Consider the following 13,683-nt stretch of genomic DNA (forward strand, 5'->3'; position numbering starts at 1 on the left):
AAGCCAAACCTGATGTTTTGGGTCTCTTGAGGACTTGGCACAATCTGGTCTCTTTCCTTTTTGCATTAAACCACCTTGGCTGGAAGACCTCTGGTGCTCTTCTTCAGTCTTCTTTTCTCTGTGCTGCTCCATCTGGGTAGCCATGGCAGTGAGCAGCTCTCTGCCATGTGCTGCTGAGGATGAGGAGAGTCCTGGCCTCCCCTGAAACCCTAAAATGTGCCACTGAATGGACTGGCTGGCCCAGGCCCATTCCTGGAGCCAGGAGGGGGTTTGCTGAGGTTGTTAGAGGTTTAAACTTGCTCAGTAGGTAATAGAGTTCCTGATGTACACAGGAGCTTTTGTACACAAAGATTTAACCTTTAATTTCTTTGCTGCTTCCCTGAGAAGCAATGCTAATCTCATCTTCCTAGAACTTGTAAATAAATCTTGAAATACCTTGGCTGGCTTTTCAAGTTCCCTGCTAGACTTTGCCTTCATGTGGGCTTTCCCCATCCATTCCTCCCACAAAACCTCCTGTGCAGCAATTTGTTTAATGCTAGAGAACTAATAAAACTGATTGGTTCAAAGAAGATATATACCATCTCACAATCTCTCCCTCTCTCCCCATTTCTGTGTTTAGATGGGACAGTTTTATTTAATTGCAGTGATTATTTTTTTTTCTCTTTTTTTTGGTGCTGCCATATAATAGTTTTCAAATTATGGAGATATTTTACCTCCTCTCTTTTTAATTCCCACAGTGTTTAATTCCAGTCACAGTTCAGCTGTGCCCTGAATCAGCTTTCCTTATTTAGGGATTTAATTTATTAAGATAATTCCTAGATACCAGATTCTTCCTCCAGACACTTCACTTCTAGTTTGCATTCCTCTCCTAGGCTAAAGAGACAATTTTGTGTAGGAAATAGGTCCTTATCTACTGTTCATCCTCTCTCCTGGCTTGTGTTAACAATTTTTGGCCTTTTTTGTCTGTAAGGGATTTTATCCTGGTTGTACCTTCACAAACTGGATGGTGGCTCAGTGGTTCCTTCTGGTTTTCTTTTTCACTCAAAGAGGGAAATGCATCTATTGAAAAATTGATTATTGTAGGGAAAATTTATTCTATGACTTACACAGAATTCAATTGATAGTTTTAAATAAGCAAACAAAAAAATCCTTTTAGTGACAACTTCTTGCTCAGCCTTTCCAAAATCAAACACTGTTTGGTTTGATTTGCGTTCTGAAGCCAGGCTGTAGCTGTGTGTTGTGTATAGAGGATAATGAAAACCTTCCAAAAATACAAACTATCATTTTAGACACAAAATCAAAACAAAAGGAATAGTTTTCTTTTGAAGTACCAGTGTCATATGGATAATATAGCCATAATTTATTATGGGAAGCTGGGAGTATGGGATGCTGTCATGAGGATGGCAGAAGACTCCTGGCAGGATATGGAGGATTAAGTTGTATCATCTTTCCTTTGAAAGATGGGGATTTGATCAGCATGGATTGGGCTTTGTCCCAAACAATACACAGAGCACTCTGAGATGGAGGGGTGGTCACTCTGAGGAGTCCAAAGGATGTGTGTCATCACCACTGAGCTGCCACTCATTTTCCTCCAATTGTTGTGCCTTGACTCAGCCTAAATTCTGATCTCTTGAGCCTAGGGCTTTTCGCTGGAGAAGTTCTTCAGAGCCTCCCACAGCTGGGCACTCTGGGCATGACTTCCAAGAAATACCATCCTGTAACTGATGATACCCCATTGATGAAAACTGTTTTCCTAGAAGAAGGATGGAGCAAGGGACACTGTACTTCTTGTCCTCTTTTTGCAATGAATAAAATAATTTTTGCCAGCTGGTTTGAATACCACTGAACAAGCCAGGCTGAAATTACCACATCAAAAAAATCAAATAGTAATGGAGGAATTTCTATATTACAAGTCTAGTGCTTAGCTTAAATAATGCAAAACATAAGAAGAATTTAAAAAGTTGAAACACCTGTGTTAAAATCTCTTACTTTTTTTCTCCAGAATTTCAGAGTTTCTAATTGCAGAAAATGTTAATTTTTTTGGCTTTTTTTTTGGAAAAAATTAATAAACCACATCAACCTTTAGAGACAAAGTGCTAAACAGCTCTGCCAGCTACTTCCATGGGCACATTCCAGTTTTCCTTTACTTAAGCAGGGCTTTTGTGGTGAGGATCTGCCCATGCAGGCTCTGAGTGTGCTCTTGTGTATGTTAGTGCTTTTCCACTTTGCCGAGAAGCTGAGGCAGAGATAAAGCAGGCTCATGGGGAGTTGGGCAGAATTTAGCATTTCCTTCCACCCCGTCCAGTCCTGCAGGAGATGTGATGTGGCTGGGGGGAGCCTGGGGGGAGCGTAGGCTGCCTCCTGATCTGAGAGAGGTGACAGCATCCTGCAAATCATAATTGCTCCATTAGCTAGAGACAGAAATCAGAGACAGATTTCAGCAGCTCCCTTTGTTTATTCTGTCTTTTAGGCTATTTTTAGCCTTTGGCTAGCACCCAGAAGTGCAGGTCCATTGGCTTTAGGGAGAGGAGGTGCTCGCGATCCGATTGCTCTCATGGCTGGGATGCTCCACAAGGACACGGGGATGCGGTTACCAAAGAGGACAAATACGTAAAGGAATGATGACCTCGAGCAGGTTTTTTTTTGGGGGGGGTTTCCTCCAACAGATCTGCCCTGGAGCTTCTACTTCCAGTGCAGAGATCCCATGTGCCCCATGCCTCCTCTAACACAGCAGAACATTGCTGATGTCAAACCTCTTTCCAAGAAGCATCCTGCAGCAGGCTGATCTGCGGGACTCGCTGCCGAAACCCCGAGCAGCTCCAGAAGAGGTTGCCCAGAGTGTTTTCCCTCGATAGCGCTGGCAGTCTCCCCACTTGCTAATCTGTCTGCTCAGCTAGCGGTGTTTGTGCCCCGGGGTGGCTCCTGGCCCTGCCGGTCCCTGTGCTGCTCCTGCTCCGAGTGACACCCAAACACCCCGGGCTTGTCTCTGCCGCTCTTGCTGGGGGCACACAGGTGCGGTGGAGGCTGTTTTTTTGGGAGAGGGTTAATGGTGGGATCCCCGGGAGCCCACAGCAGCAGGAAGCCGTATTGTGTGTTGACTTTAAACAGGAGGTTTGGGAGATCAGCTCTGGAGCAGAAAACAGGGACTCGGAGGAACAAACACTCGCTGCTTCAGAAGGGCGGCGATTTCCTTTCGGGTAAACACGTCATTAATCTCAGGGAGCACATTCTTTTCCATCACAAGATAAGGGATTCGAGTTGCCTTTCTCAGGGCTTGGCCTTTTTAGATTGTTTTAACTGTGGCTTTTGCTCCTTCAATTACAGACTGTACATACTCTCTTTTTAGGTTTGCTGGCTTTATTGTGGGTGAGAGAAAGCATTGGGCAAGGCAACTCCTTCCCCGCTTTCTGTACATTTGCTCTAATCCTTCTTCCCCACCACTCTCTTGCCAAACTTTTTCCCACTAAAACCTATCTATTTTTTGCTGCTTGCAGCTCTGACGAATTTGAAACGTAAGTGTGGTGTTTGTCCTGATTCATGAAACAATCTCGCTAAGTGCTGATGATAAAATAGGAGCTTATTTGTTCACAAGTGGAAAAATAGCAATGAACTTCTTTCCCCACCCTGGGCTGCCTCTTGCTGCTCAGCTTTGGTTTGGCCTTTTTGAGTGTGTCACTTGCTGTGAGGTGTGGGGTGATGCTGGCTGTGGTGATTTTCAGCTGGTCCTGACATATGGGGTCACAGCCGTGACAGAAGTGCTGCTTTTGCTTCTGCTCCCTGTGGCTTGGGGTCTGTGGTCACTCTGAGCTCTTTTGATCTTTAATTTGTTTAACTGGCATTTAAGAATGAAATTACAGAGGGAATTGAGTCTCTTTGCATCCTTACCTCCTCTTCCCGGCCCTTTCTGCTAAGGGCTGCCAACAGCAACATGGGTTGGGGTGAAGTAGAGCAGGAGCTGAGGAGTTCCCACATCCTGCATCTCTCAGTGCCCTGGCAGCTCAGGCAGCTGCTCTGCAGCCTTTATGCACTGATCTCTCAGTGTGACCACAGGCTGATGTGTTAATTGTGTAATAGCTTTGTTTTTGTCACTGCATAATTGTTGACCTGCATGTATTCAACACAAAAGTTCCTCTCTATTCTTCTCTCTTGCCTAGTTTAAGTTCTTAAAGCAGAAATACTAAGGCTCTGGGAGCTGCCAGCAGGCAGGATGTGGCCCTGAGGACTGAGATGAAGCAAAGTCATGACATCATTTGTGACATATGGAGAGGGAATGATCCTGTGTTTGCTCTTCTCTGGGCTGGGCTGCACATGCCCCATCTCCAGCTATGGAGCTGTGCTGCTGCCCGCAAGTCCAACGTGGAGCTGATGTACTCCTGGCTTGTAGGAAATGTGCACTGCTCCATGCTGACTCACATGGCACAGGTGTTGCACTGGAGCTGCAGGAAAGGGCAACCTGGGTTTGGTGCACGTGGTCCCCTGGGTAGGCAAGTCCATTGGTAGCTGACAGAAGACAGGGGCATCAGTCTCATCAGTTTGTCCCATCTCCTCAAGCTCTGCTTCCCTGCAGCTCTTCTCTTTTCCTTCTGCTTCTTCCCAGTCTTCCAGCCAAAACCTGTCTATCCAAAGGTGAAACAAGAGATGTCCTGGAAGATGTTAAAACATTTTCGTATTCCTTTATAAGTTCAGCAAAGGTCGTTTATTCTCTGTTCTTGTCAGCGCTGCTCTGCTGCTTGACACCCTCTGCTTCCATGACTCATTTGTTCCCTCACCATTCTCTTGGAGAACTGGGACTTTCTGATGAAAATCTGTTCATGCACCCCTCAGGTCGAGTGTCAGCCCACAGCAAGTTGAGCAGTGGATTGGTAGCATGAGAAAATCACCACACTGTCCTCCCTCCACCCCCACCATTACTGCCCTCTGCCTGCTTTCCTTCCCAACCTTTCCACATTTTCCTCATACATTTCTGCCTGCACCTGACCTGTACCAGGCTGGCAGCAGTAATGCAATGCCTGGAAGTAGCAGTGGTAGTGTTGGACTTGCCTGGGAAAAAATGTTGTGAGGACCTTAGGAGCTGGAGCTGGGTAGCTGTGAAGGTGTGGCTACAGAAACAGCCTGGCCTTGGAAGAGCTTGGGAATGTGATTGTTCATGTTGGTGTTAAATGAGCCCAAACACAGGAAGCCAGGTGTATGTATGGAGGGATGTGGAGGCTTGTGACTGCACTGCTTTGATTGATTTAGTTTTCATTCTGTTGGGAAAAGAGATTCAAGTGCTCATGACCGTGGTGCCCTCCTCATGCCTCTTTGATTATGCCTATCCACTGGGGAGGTGCACCGTTTTCATATTTTATTACTGGGTGTGCTGTATGGTCAGCTGGACCCATGTCATTTTCTGGCACATCCAGCACTTCACCAAAGAAATCCACAGTCACCCAGAACGTGGCTGTGTTGGTGCACATCATCACTCCGAGCTGTTGCATCAAATTATCTTATGCTGTTGGTTGCCTGAAGTTAAATTTTGGTGGTTGTATAGAGCGGGGGGCGAAATACAAAGATAAAGTCCTTGGGATTCTGGTAACATTCATGGCTTTTGCCCATCTCTGCACATGCACAGCTCCTACGTGGATGGTTAATCCTGTGTATCTGCAATTGCACACTGAGATGCTGAAAAACCTATTGCTGGTGATGCTTTGGCATCAGAATTTTACTTCATTTAAGCCAGGCATGCCTAACTTTCCTTTGACAAGTGAAGATGCTGCTCTCACCTGATAAGCTGTGGGTAGTATATGTCTTTGGGGGAATTTGGTCATCACCAGACTATGGGTGAGCTTATTCTGCAGTCAGGAGAAGAATTTATATTTCAAAGGCTTTTGTGGGGAGAATTTCATTCCTTACCTGCTGTAGAGAACTCCAACCTATTTAGGAATTAATTTGGTTTAGGACACCCAGCAGTCACCTGATAGACCACAACTTCTGAGAGTTACCAGCCTGACAGGGCTTGACTTGCCTGTGGGGGAGTCAACAGCTCAGAAGTTCTGGGCTTATACCTTGCCCTTGGCTAAGAGTTTGGAGGAGGAAAATGTAAGCATGTGGTTGGTGAGGAGTGAAACTTTATCTTACTGCAGAGGTGTGTGTTCAGATGAGGATGGCAGCTGTGGGACCAGGCTGTGAGGACCGTTCCTGTTTTCTCCACTGTGCTGTGCCCAGATATCTCCAGCACCCACACCAGGACCTCGTTCTGGGTGTGTGTTTGGACTGGCATCCAAGGAGAACAACTGGATTTCAGAACTTATGCCAGAAGGGCTTAGTGGTGGAAGAAGAAATGGGAAAAAGATAGAGAGCAGAGATAATTATGGCAAGGATATGTAATTATTCTTTGGCACTCCATGTCTTACACATCACACAGGATCCTGAAAATGCTGAGGTCAGACCTGGGAAATGTGCTGCAAGACAAACACTTCCAGCTGTTCCTCTGAAAGCAGATCTCAGCAAGTACCTTCCAGGAGGGAATGTGTGGGCTCACTTATTTTGGAAAAGAAAAAAATCTCACCATTTCAAGCCTTCAGCATTCACCTTTGTAATTAAAATCTCTAATCACAAGCAGAGTGCAATATGGGACTGTCTTCAGGGAGCTGTTTCTTAAGGTGGTTTTCCAGTTTTGCACTACTTAGCCCCTGCCTCGGTGCCAGGCTTTACTTAACCTTAAGCTTGTGAACAGGCTTATTGAATTTGGCCAAGACTTAACTAATCTGTAATGAGCTCCAGGTTGCCTGGAACTTGGCAGCGTTGCTGTGCTCTGTGCTGTTGCATAATGGCCTGACCCTGTGTAACCACAGCTTCTCCTTGAGCCCCTTCTCCAACCTCCTTGAGTTCCCATTCTGGAACCTCCTGGGCTTCATGGAGGGGCTGCCCTCATAAGGGGAGTCCTGAGTGCCAAAAGCCTTGTGCTTTCATGCTCTTCCACAGGGTGAGAGGTGGGAGAAAGTACAAGAAAAGCCCAAACCCACTGGGGAAGAGAGTGGATGCAGCAGTGGCAACCAGATGAAAGCTGGTGTCTCCTCCCAGGCATCTGTGATGGCTGGAAAGACATCAGAGTTGTGACCGACCATCTTCCTCCTTCTCCTCTGGCTACATTAGGCTGGTGTGCAGCCTCCTGTGGTCCCCCTGCAAATGTGAACAGAGAATGTTCATCCTGAAAGCTCTTCAATTTCAAATTTTCTAGGTGCTTTTTACTGTTTTTTACATTATTTTAGTAAGAGCAACTGGAAGGACTTGATTTGTGAAGAGTCACGGGAATAATTCAGATGTTGCTCTAAGTAATTTTTCCCCCATTGTTTATTTAGATCAGATCAACCACTTGAGAAATGCATTATTTGCTTTCTACTTATTGAGTATCTAATGATGAAAATAAATTGTTATTGCTCTTTATTGTGCATTTCCCATAAGGGTGACACGGCACAGAGAAGGAACCGGATTCTTTTCTTCTAGCATGACACAGGGAAGATTGTTTATAGCACTTCAGCTCCAGCCCTCTGCAAGCCAGCTGAGAGCAGGTTCATTAAAGGCAGGATTTAGAGTCTGTGGGGTTGCATAAATTGATTGAGAGAAAATTTTTTCAGACAAATATTTTGTAATGAGCAAAGAGGGAGGAATCTGGTTTGGATCTTGTACCCAGCAGTAAGCTGGAGAAAAAGATCTCCTTACAGAAAAAATGTATAAAGTGATCTTGCCTCATTTGAAGATCAGAGTGCCAAATATAGACCCTATTGCATTTCCTTCCCTCCTCCTCCCGAAGCTCGTCCTTTTGAAGTGCACTTTCAATGGGATGTGGATAATTGACTCTGTGAACAACTGACTGAGGGCTCTGTTGGTTTAACCCATCGGTCTCAGCTGCTGATTCCTGTTTTGTTTTGGATGATTTTCAGCCCAATTGCCCCTTCAAATACAATTAGTTGCATTAATATGACAGCTGAAAGGTCACAGATGACTCGCACTGGTCGCAGGCACGAGGGCAGGCAGGAGATGCTCCCAGCATGTTGTCCTCAGCCCCTAACTTGATGGTGACTGCAGATCCCAGTCTGATGTTAGGTTTGCTTCATAGGAGGGTGATTGAGTGAGAGATGAGGGTGCAATGACAGCTAACATTTGGATGAACTTCTCTTTAATTAGTCAAGAAGATTCCTGGTACTGTATACAGGGGAAATGTGGAATGGCCTCTCACCTGCCAGAGCTGTGAGGGGAGGAAGCAGAAGTGGGATAGAGTTGTTGGCACATCCTGTGGCTCTTTCAACAAACCCACGGCTGTTGTTTTCTGTGGTTCCAGTGACATCTGCCATGGCTTTGGGCTTTTGTCTCTTCTACTGAGGATTTCCACTTAGAGGAATAAAGGGAACAACATACAAATGAATGGAACATGAGGGGATAATTTAATTTCTTAAGAGTGATAGGGGTCAGATGCACACAGGTGCAGGTCAGACATTGGACTCATGGTCAATGTGTGGCCATAATATGGCCAAAAGGGTACCACAGAAAATGAGTCTGGTTGTTCACTGGTCTGTACACTTGGCCTTTTGTATGAGGACAGAAACAGAAAGCACCCAAAGTGCCTCATTTGAGTTATATAGCCCCAAAACACCATTGGAAGACCCCAGTTGGAGAGGGTTTACTTACAAAGCAGTGTGCTGTGCCTGGTGAGGTTCTGCAACAGTCTGGTTTGGTTTGATGTTATTTGGCATTTTTCTTAACTTCCTGGATGATGGAAAAGGGAATGTGCAGATTCAGACTGAAGATTACCCCCAGATGGGAAGAGCTTGCAGCAGCCCGGCAGAGAGGGACAGGATTTCAGATGACCTCCACAAACTGGACAAGTGGTGACAAAAGGACAATTTGTGATTAAGGAAAACTTTAATGACAGGAATATGTGAGAGTTAACCATCAAGAGAGGCTAGAGTTTGCTTCATAGGAGATTTTTATGAATCAGTGGGGCAAACTTGTCAAGTGACATGGATGTCTTTGATGCTGCTGCTTCAAAGATATGGTTGGAGAAGGTCTGTAGATCTTTGTGGGGTGAGATGAGTATTTTTTTACTTCTTAAATGAAAAATTAAAATTTCTTTGAGGAGCACGTACTTGGTGAAAAATCCCTTGGCCAAGGATCAACTTTTCCCTCGAGCAGTTTGGTGGGAGCTCTGCAGACAGGCCATGTGCTGTGCTGTCATGAGCATCAATTCTGGTAGAAGCCACATGGGTCTGGACTTACAGGAACACACAACCTACACAAATTCCCCCTCTATTTCCCCAGAAACTGCACTTTCTGCACACATCTGTGAGGTTCAGAGGTCAGTGTGCTGCGCTGAGCTTGTTCCCTGTAAATCTCGTCTGGGACTTGTTCCTAGTGAAGAGAGCTAGTGCTTTTACAAAGCCTAGCAGCAGGAGACCTCTTCTATCAGTGTGTTTCCATCCATGTTTGGGCAACACCATGAATGCAGATGTAGTAGGAAACTTGATTATCTATAGAGTTTTTCTGTGAAAACTTCAAAGTTCTGTGGTTAGTTATATTCTGAGACTTAAAATGGATATGTCTTGTGCTCAGAGCTCTGATTTAATGTTCCGGTTTAATCTACTGTCCAAACATCATTAATGTTGTCTTTGAGGCATGGGACAGCTTTGATGGAGGCTTTTATTAATTTCTGGCCATAACCCTGTGCAGCCATGAACAACATCCTGCCTGCTAATGAGAAAATTCAAGTTATTGGAGTCACATGTCTTGTGGAAATAGATTGTAGTGGCAGGAGAAAAAAAGGAACCAACTTTGCTCACCTTCCACCCCCAGCTGGCATGAGCATTTGGATTACTGACAGGGAGGAGAAGTTTCCATAGATGAAGATACTGCAGTAAAAAGCAGTGTTAAATGAACAAAATAATTATTAAACTGCTAAAAATGAAATCATTATTTAATAGCCACACCCATTAATTCCTTAACCTGCTTTCATGAGTTATCTTTTCTGTCTATAAGCATCTAAAATATTTCCTAATTAATGCCTTGCATGCCAGCTGTCAGGCTTTACCCTTCCTAACAAATTGAGGTTTGTGGAAGAATTTGAACTTCAAGTGTGCAGTGAGGGAGTAGGATCCTCCATTACATAGCCAGTAAACCAGGTGCATGACATTGGTATCCCACCCACTGCTTTCCCCTCTCCCCCGTCTTATGTAAGAGTTGTTTGGAAAGTAAAACTTGTATGTGACCTTAGAAAGATGGGGCAGGAGTGGCAGCCCTGCTTTCTGCCTTCTCCCCCACCATATAAGTTGAAGTTCATCCCTTCAGATGGTGCTTGGAGGCAGCCCCTGCAGGTGCATGTGTTCAGAGGGGAGAGGTCGCTGAGAGCAGCTGGAGGGGCTCCCGCGGTTCCTGAGGTTCTCCTCTCCTCCGTGTCTCCACAGAGCACGGCTTCGTCGGCTACTCCGAAGAGCTGATGTCCAACAACACGCTGCCAGACTACAGCCAGGGGGAGTCCTTCTTCACTGTTTTTGGAGTGTTTTTCCCAGCTGCCACAGGTACAGTTAAGTTTTATCCTCACCCTTTTTTTCTCCACAGGAACATCTCGGAGATGAGCAGAAGCAAGGGGAGCTCCTCTGGGCTGCAAGGCGAAGTGAGCAGGACTGCACTTGGTCACAGCAGACCCAAGTGGTCAGTTCAAATGTTCAGGCTTCCCTCCAGCATCTCAAATTTTTTGCACTCCTGTCTCATTCAATTGAACGTGCTCTTCTGTGGTTAGAAACTGTTGGTGAACTCTTTGGGTTGATGTGATCCTGTAAATCCTTCCCCGCCAAGGGGAAGTGCTCAGGCACTGATCTTGGCCAATGCTGTCAGGCAGAAGTTATCAAGCCTGTTTAAAAGAACTGATCATGATTTATAGTATCAGATGAGCCTTATGACTTTATTGCACTGGGAGAGTAGGAAGAGCACAGGAGGACTTTCTTTCCATCCTTACCTTAGCAGGTGGCTGAGCTGGGCTGATGCCATTGCCCATGATGGACCCACCACTCGCTGTGTGGCATCACAGGTTCATCCTTGTATGTCAGTAGAGCTTACATTTATGAGCTTAGTTAGACACCTTCATTCATTCCCTTAAGTTACCAGGAGGATGCATGTCCCCTTTCCAGAGCTAGCAGTCTCCAGTGGGAATGCAGTAACTATCTGAAGTTACAATACCTTTTGTTGATGCTGAGTGTTTTAAGCTATAAAAGGTACTGATTATAAGCAGTTTCCATAGTGATGAATCCTTGGATTACAGAATGAATTTTCAGAGGATTAGCTGTAAGCGACTCACTGGAAGTTGCAGAATTGCTGTGGTACAAGGAGACAAATGAAAGAGTTTTGTGAAACAGATGGAACTGGAGGAATGGTCTGCTAGCAGAAGTCACTTTGTCTGGTGCACCTAGTGCAGGGCTTCAGATTTTTCTTTGACATCCTCTCTCCCACCTTCTCAGGCTGGCTATTTCCTCTGTAGACCTCCTCCTGGAAAATTCACCTTCCTGACTATTGGCACCATGGAGAAGATGTCTTCTGCCCTCTTTTTTGTAGTAATTTCTGATTGGCCCAAGTGAGTCACCAAGAGAAAAAGACCTTCCTCATGAGCTGTGCCACTGGTGTAGGAAAGCAGGATTTTTCTAGTTCCTTGGTTATAGAAGAAGGAACAGTTATGACAAAACCGTGCAGAAAATTACCGTGATTAACAATATTAAATGATTTTTTGTCACTGCTAATGCTTGGCTGCTAGGAAGAATGCCAAAGCTAATAAATACAACTTGTTTAAAGCTCTGGCAGCCTGTTGCTCTGTTAAGTTAGGAGTAGTAATACCAGTAGTAATGTCAAACATTCTCTGAAAATACAGTTTGGGATGATGTATAATTACTTCAGTTGTTAACACAGCTTTTTCATGTGTTCCTTTTAATTGCTTGGTTATTTACAGGATTTAAATTATTCATTCAGAGCAGCAGTTCCAGTGGTACCATATAACATCACTATCACTCCTGTCATTGCTGCTCAGAGCACTGTGAAGTTCAGGAGCCTCATAAAATGCAGGGCTGTGTTTGCTGCTGTGAGTGGAAGAGCTTGTGGTCTGATTAAGAAATTTCTAGGATGGGAGTCAAGACTTCTCTGCTGCCAGTGCTGCTGCTGCTTCAGGGCAGGCAGTGTGATGCAGAGGGTAAGCAAGTGGCACTGGGGAGTGACAGGGACAGCTTAGCACTGCTCCCAGGCTGTCCCCTCCAGCCTGTGATCCTCCATCCCTCAGTGGCACCCACTTCTGCTAAAACTCCCACAGTGACCTGCCTGAAGCACTGCAAGTAAAATCCTTTGCCTTAAGGTAAAACAGAAATTTGGGGAGAGTTTCAGCAAAACAATATGCTTTTTAGTTTTGAGGGGTTACATTGAGCCAGTTTGAAACAGTTCTTTGATCCACAGCAATGTTCTGCTTATCTTTAATTATTAGAGGTTGTGTTTACTATTTTTAATTTTTAGCATATGCTAGCCTACAATTTAAGATGCTATTTTGATAACAAAGTTTATAAAAAGAATCTTTTGGAAATTGTGAAACAAATTGTTTGGGCCTTTTGAGATGAAATGTTCCTCTTTGAAGTGAAACTATTTTGATCTCTTCAGGATAGGCTTCTTCCTCTCTCTCTGAGAAGGCTATCTGAATTCAACCAGCTTAAGTTTGGTCTCTGGGATATACTGAAAAGTGGTTGTAAATTGCCCATTTCCAGCAGACACAGCAGTGAAACAGAAATGCCTGAAATGCAGGATGGTAGCTGTAACAGCAAAGAGGGGCAGCCACTTCAGCAAGGAGGAGCAGGACCTGTGGGGAGACCCCTGCCAGGACCAAACAGGCAGGAGACGCAGCTGGGATGTGCTTTACTGACAGGCATAGGATGGTCATCCCAGCCTTTTGCAGACCTGTAGCATCATGGTGCCTCCCACGAGCATTCTCTTTGGATTGTTTTGCTCCAGGTCAGGTTGTTTTCTCTGTTCCTCTGTGTTTTATTGGTATGACTCCAGCAATGTGAGTGAAGTTACTCCAGTTTTACGGTTGAGTGCTGGTAAGCAGAGGCTCGTCTGTTTGCTACCTGTGAAAAATCCATTTCAGCTGGATGTTCAGTGAAGCTGGCTTTATTCCCCCAAGTTTGTCATTTAGCCATAGGGAAGTAGCCAAGAGATCCAAAACATACACCTAGAGCTGGCCTAAATGGGAGAGCACGGGCATGGAAGACTCGGATTTGCTGGCTTCAAAATGAAATACACACTGTGGAAGATGTGAACGTGCCCCAATAGAGATGCTGTGCATTAACCAGCTGTTCTTCTGCAGGTTTGTAAATACCTCCTCAATGCACACGTTTTGCTGCTGTGCTGTGATAGGTGAACACTTGGATACCCACCCAGCCAGGACTTTTCAAGAGGGAGGGAGTCTGGGGAGCCGCCTGCCCACAGCCTGCTCCCAGCAGCAGTCACACAGCCATCAGTGCATTTTTAAAATTAAGATAAATGCTGCTTCTCTTGTGCAAAAAACATTTTTCTACTAAATCCCCCAGGTTTTCTGTCTAATGAAAGAAGTGTGTTGTCTTGTGATACAAGAAAGTAAAATGTCGTTTGAAGTGGCGTTAGTGGAAAATATCACTGCACAGAAAC

At 45.1% G+C, this 13,683-nt stretch overlaps 1 protein-coding gene across 3 annotated transcripts in view; it reads left to right on the forward strand.

The window, feature by feature from the left end:
- The window catches only part of SLC12A8 (solute carrier family 12 member 8), a 50,772-nt gene that overhangs the window by 15,747 nt on the left and 21,342 nt on the right, over window positions 1-13,683 (forward strand). For all 3 annotated transcript variants that reach the window (XM_005519641.3, XM_088058909.1, XM_088058910.1), the window contains one exon: window positions 10,437-10,550. In XM_005519641.3, the coding sequence (XP_005519698.2) occupies window positions 10,437-10,550 (114 nt within the window). The remainder of the gene's footprint in view (window positions 1-10,436; window positions 10,551-13,683) is intronic.

The sequence above is a fragment of the Pseudopodoces humilis genome, chromosome 8 (assembly GCF_049639895.1).
Source record: "Pseudopodoces humilis isolate 2021_Gansu_Grassland_sample_001 chromosome 8, ASM4963989v1, whole genome shotgun sequence".
NCBI classification, from domain to species: Eukaryota; Metazoa; Chordata; class Aves; order Passeriformes; family Paridae; genus Pseudopodoces; species Pseudopodoces humilis.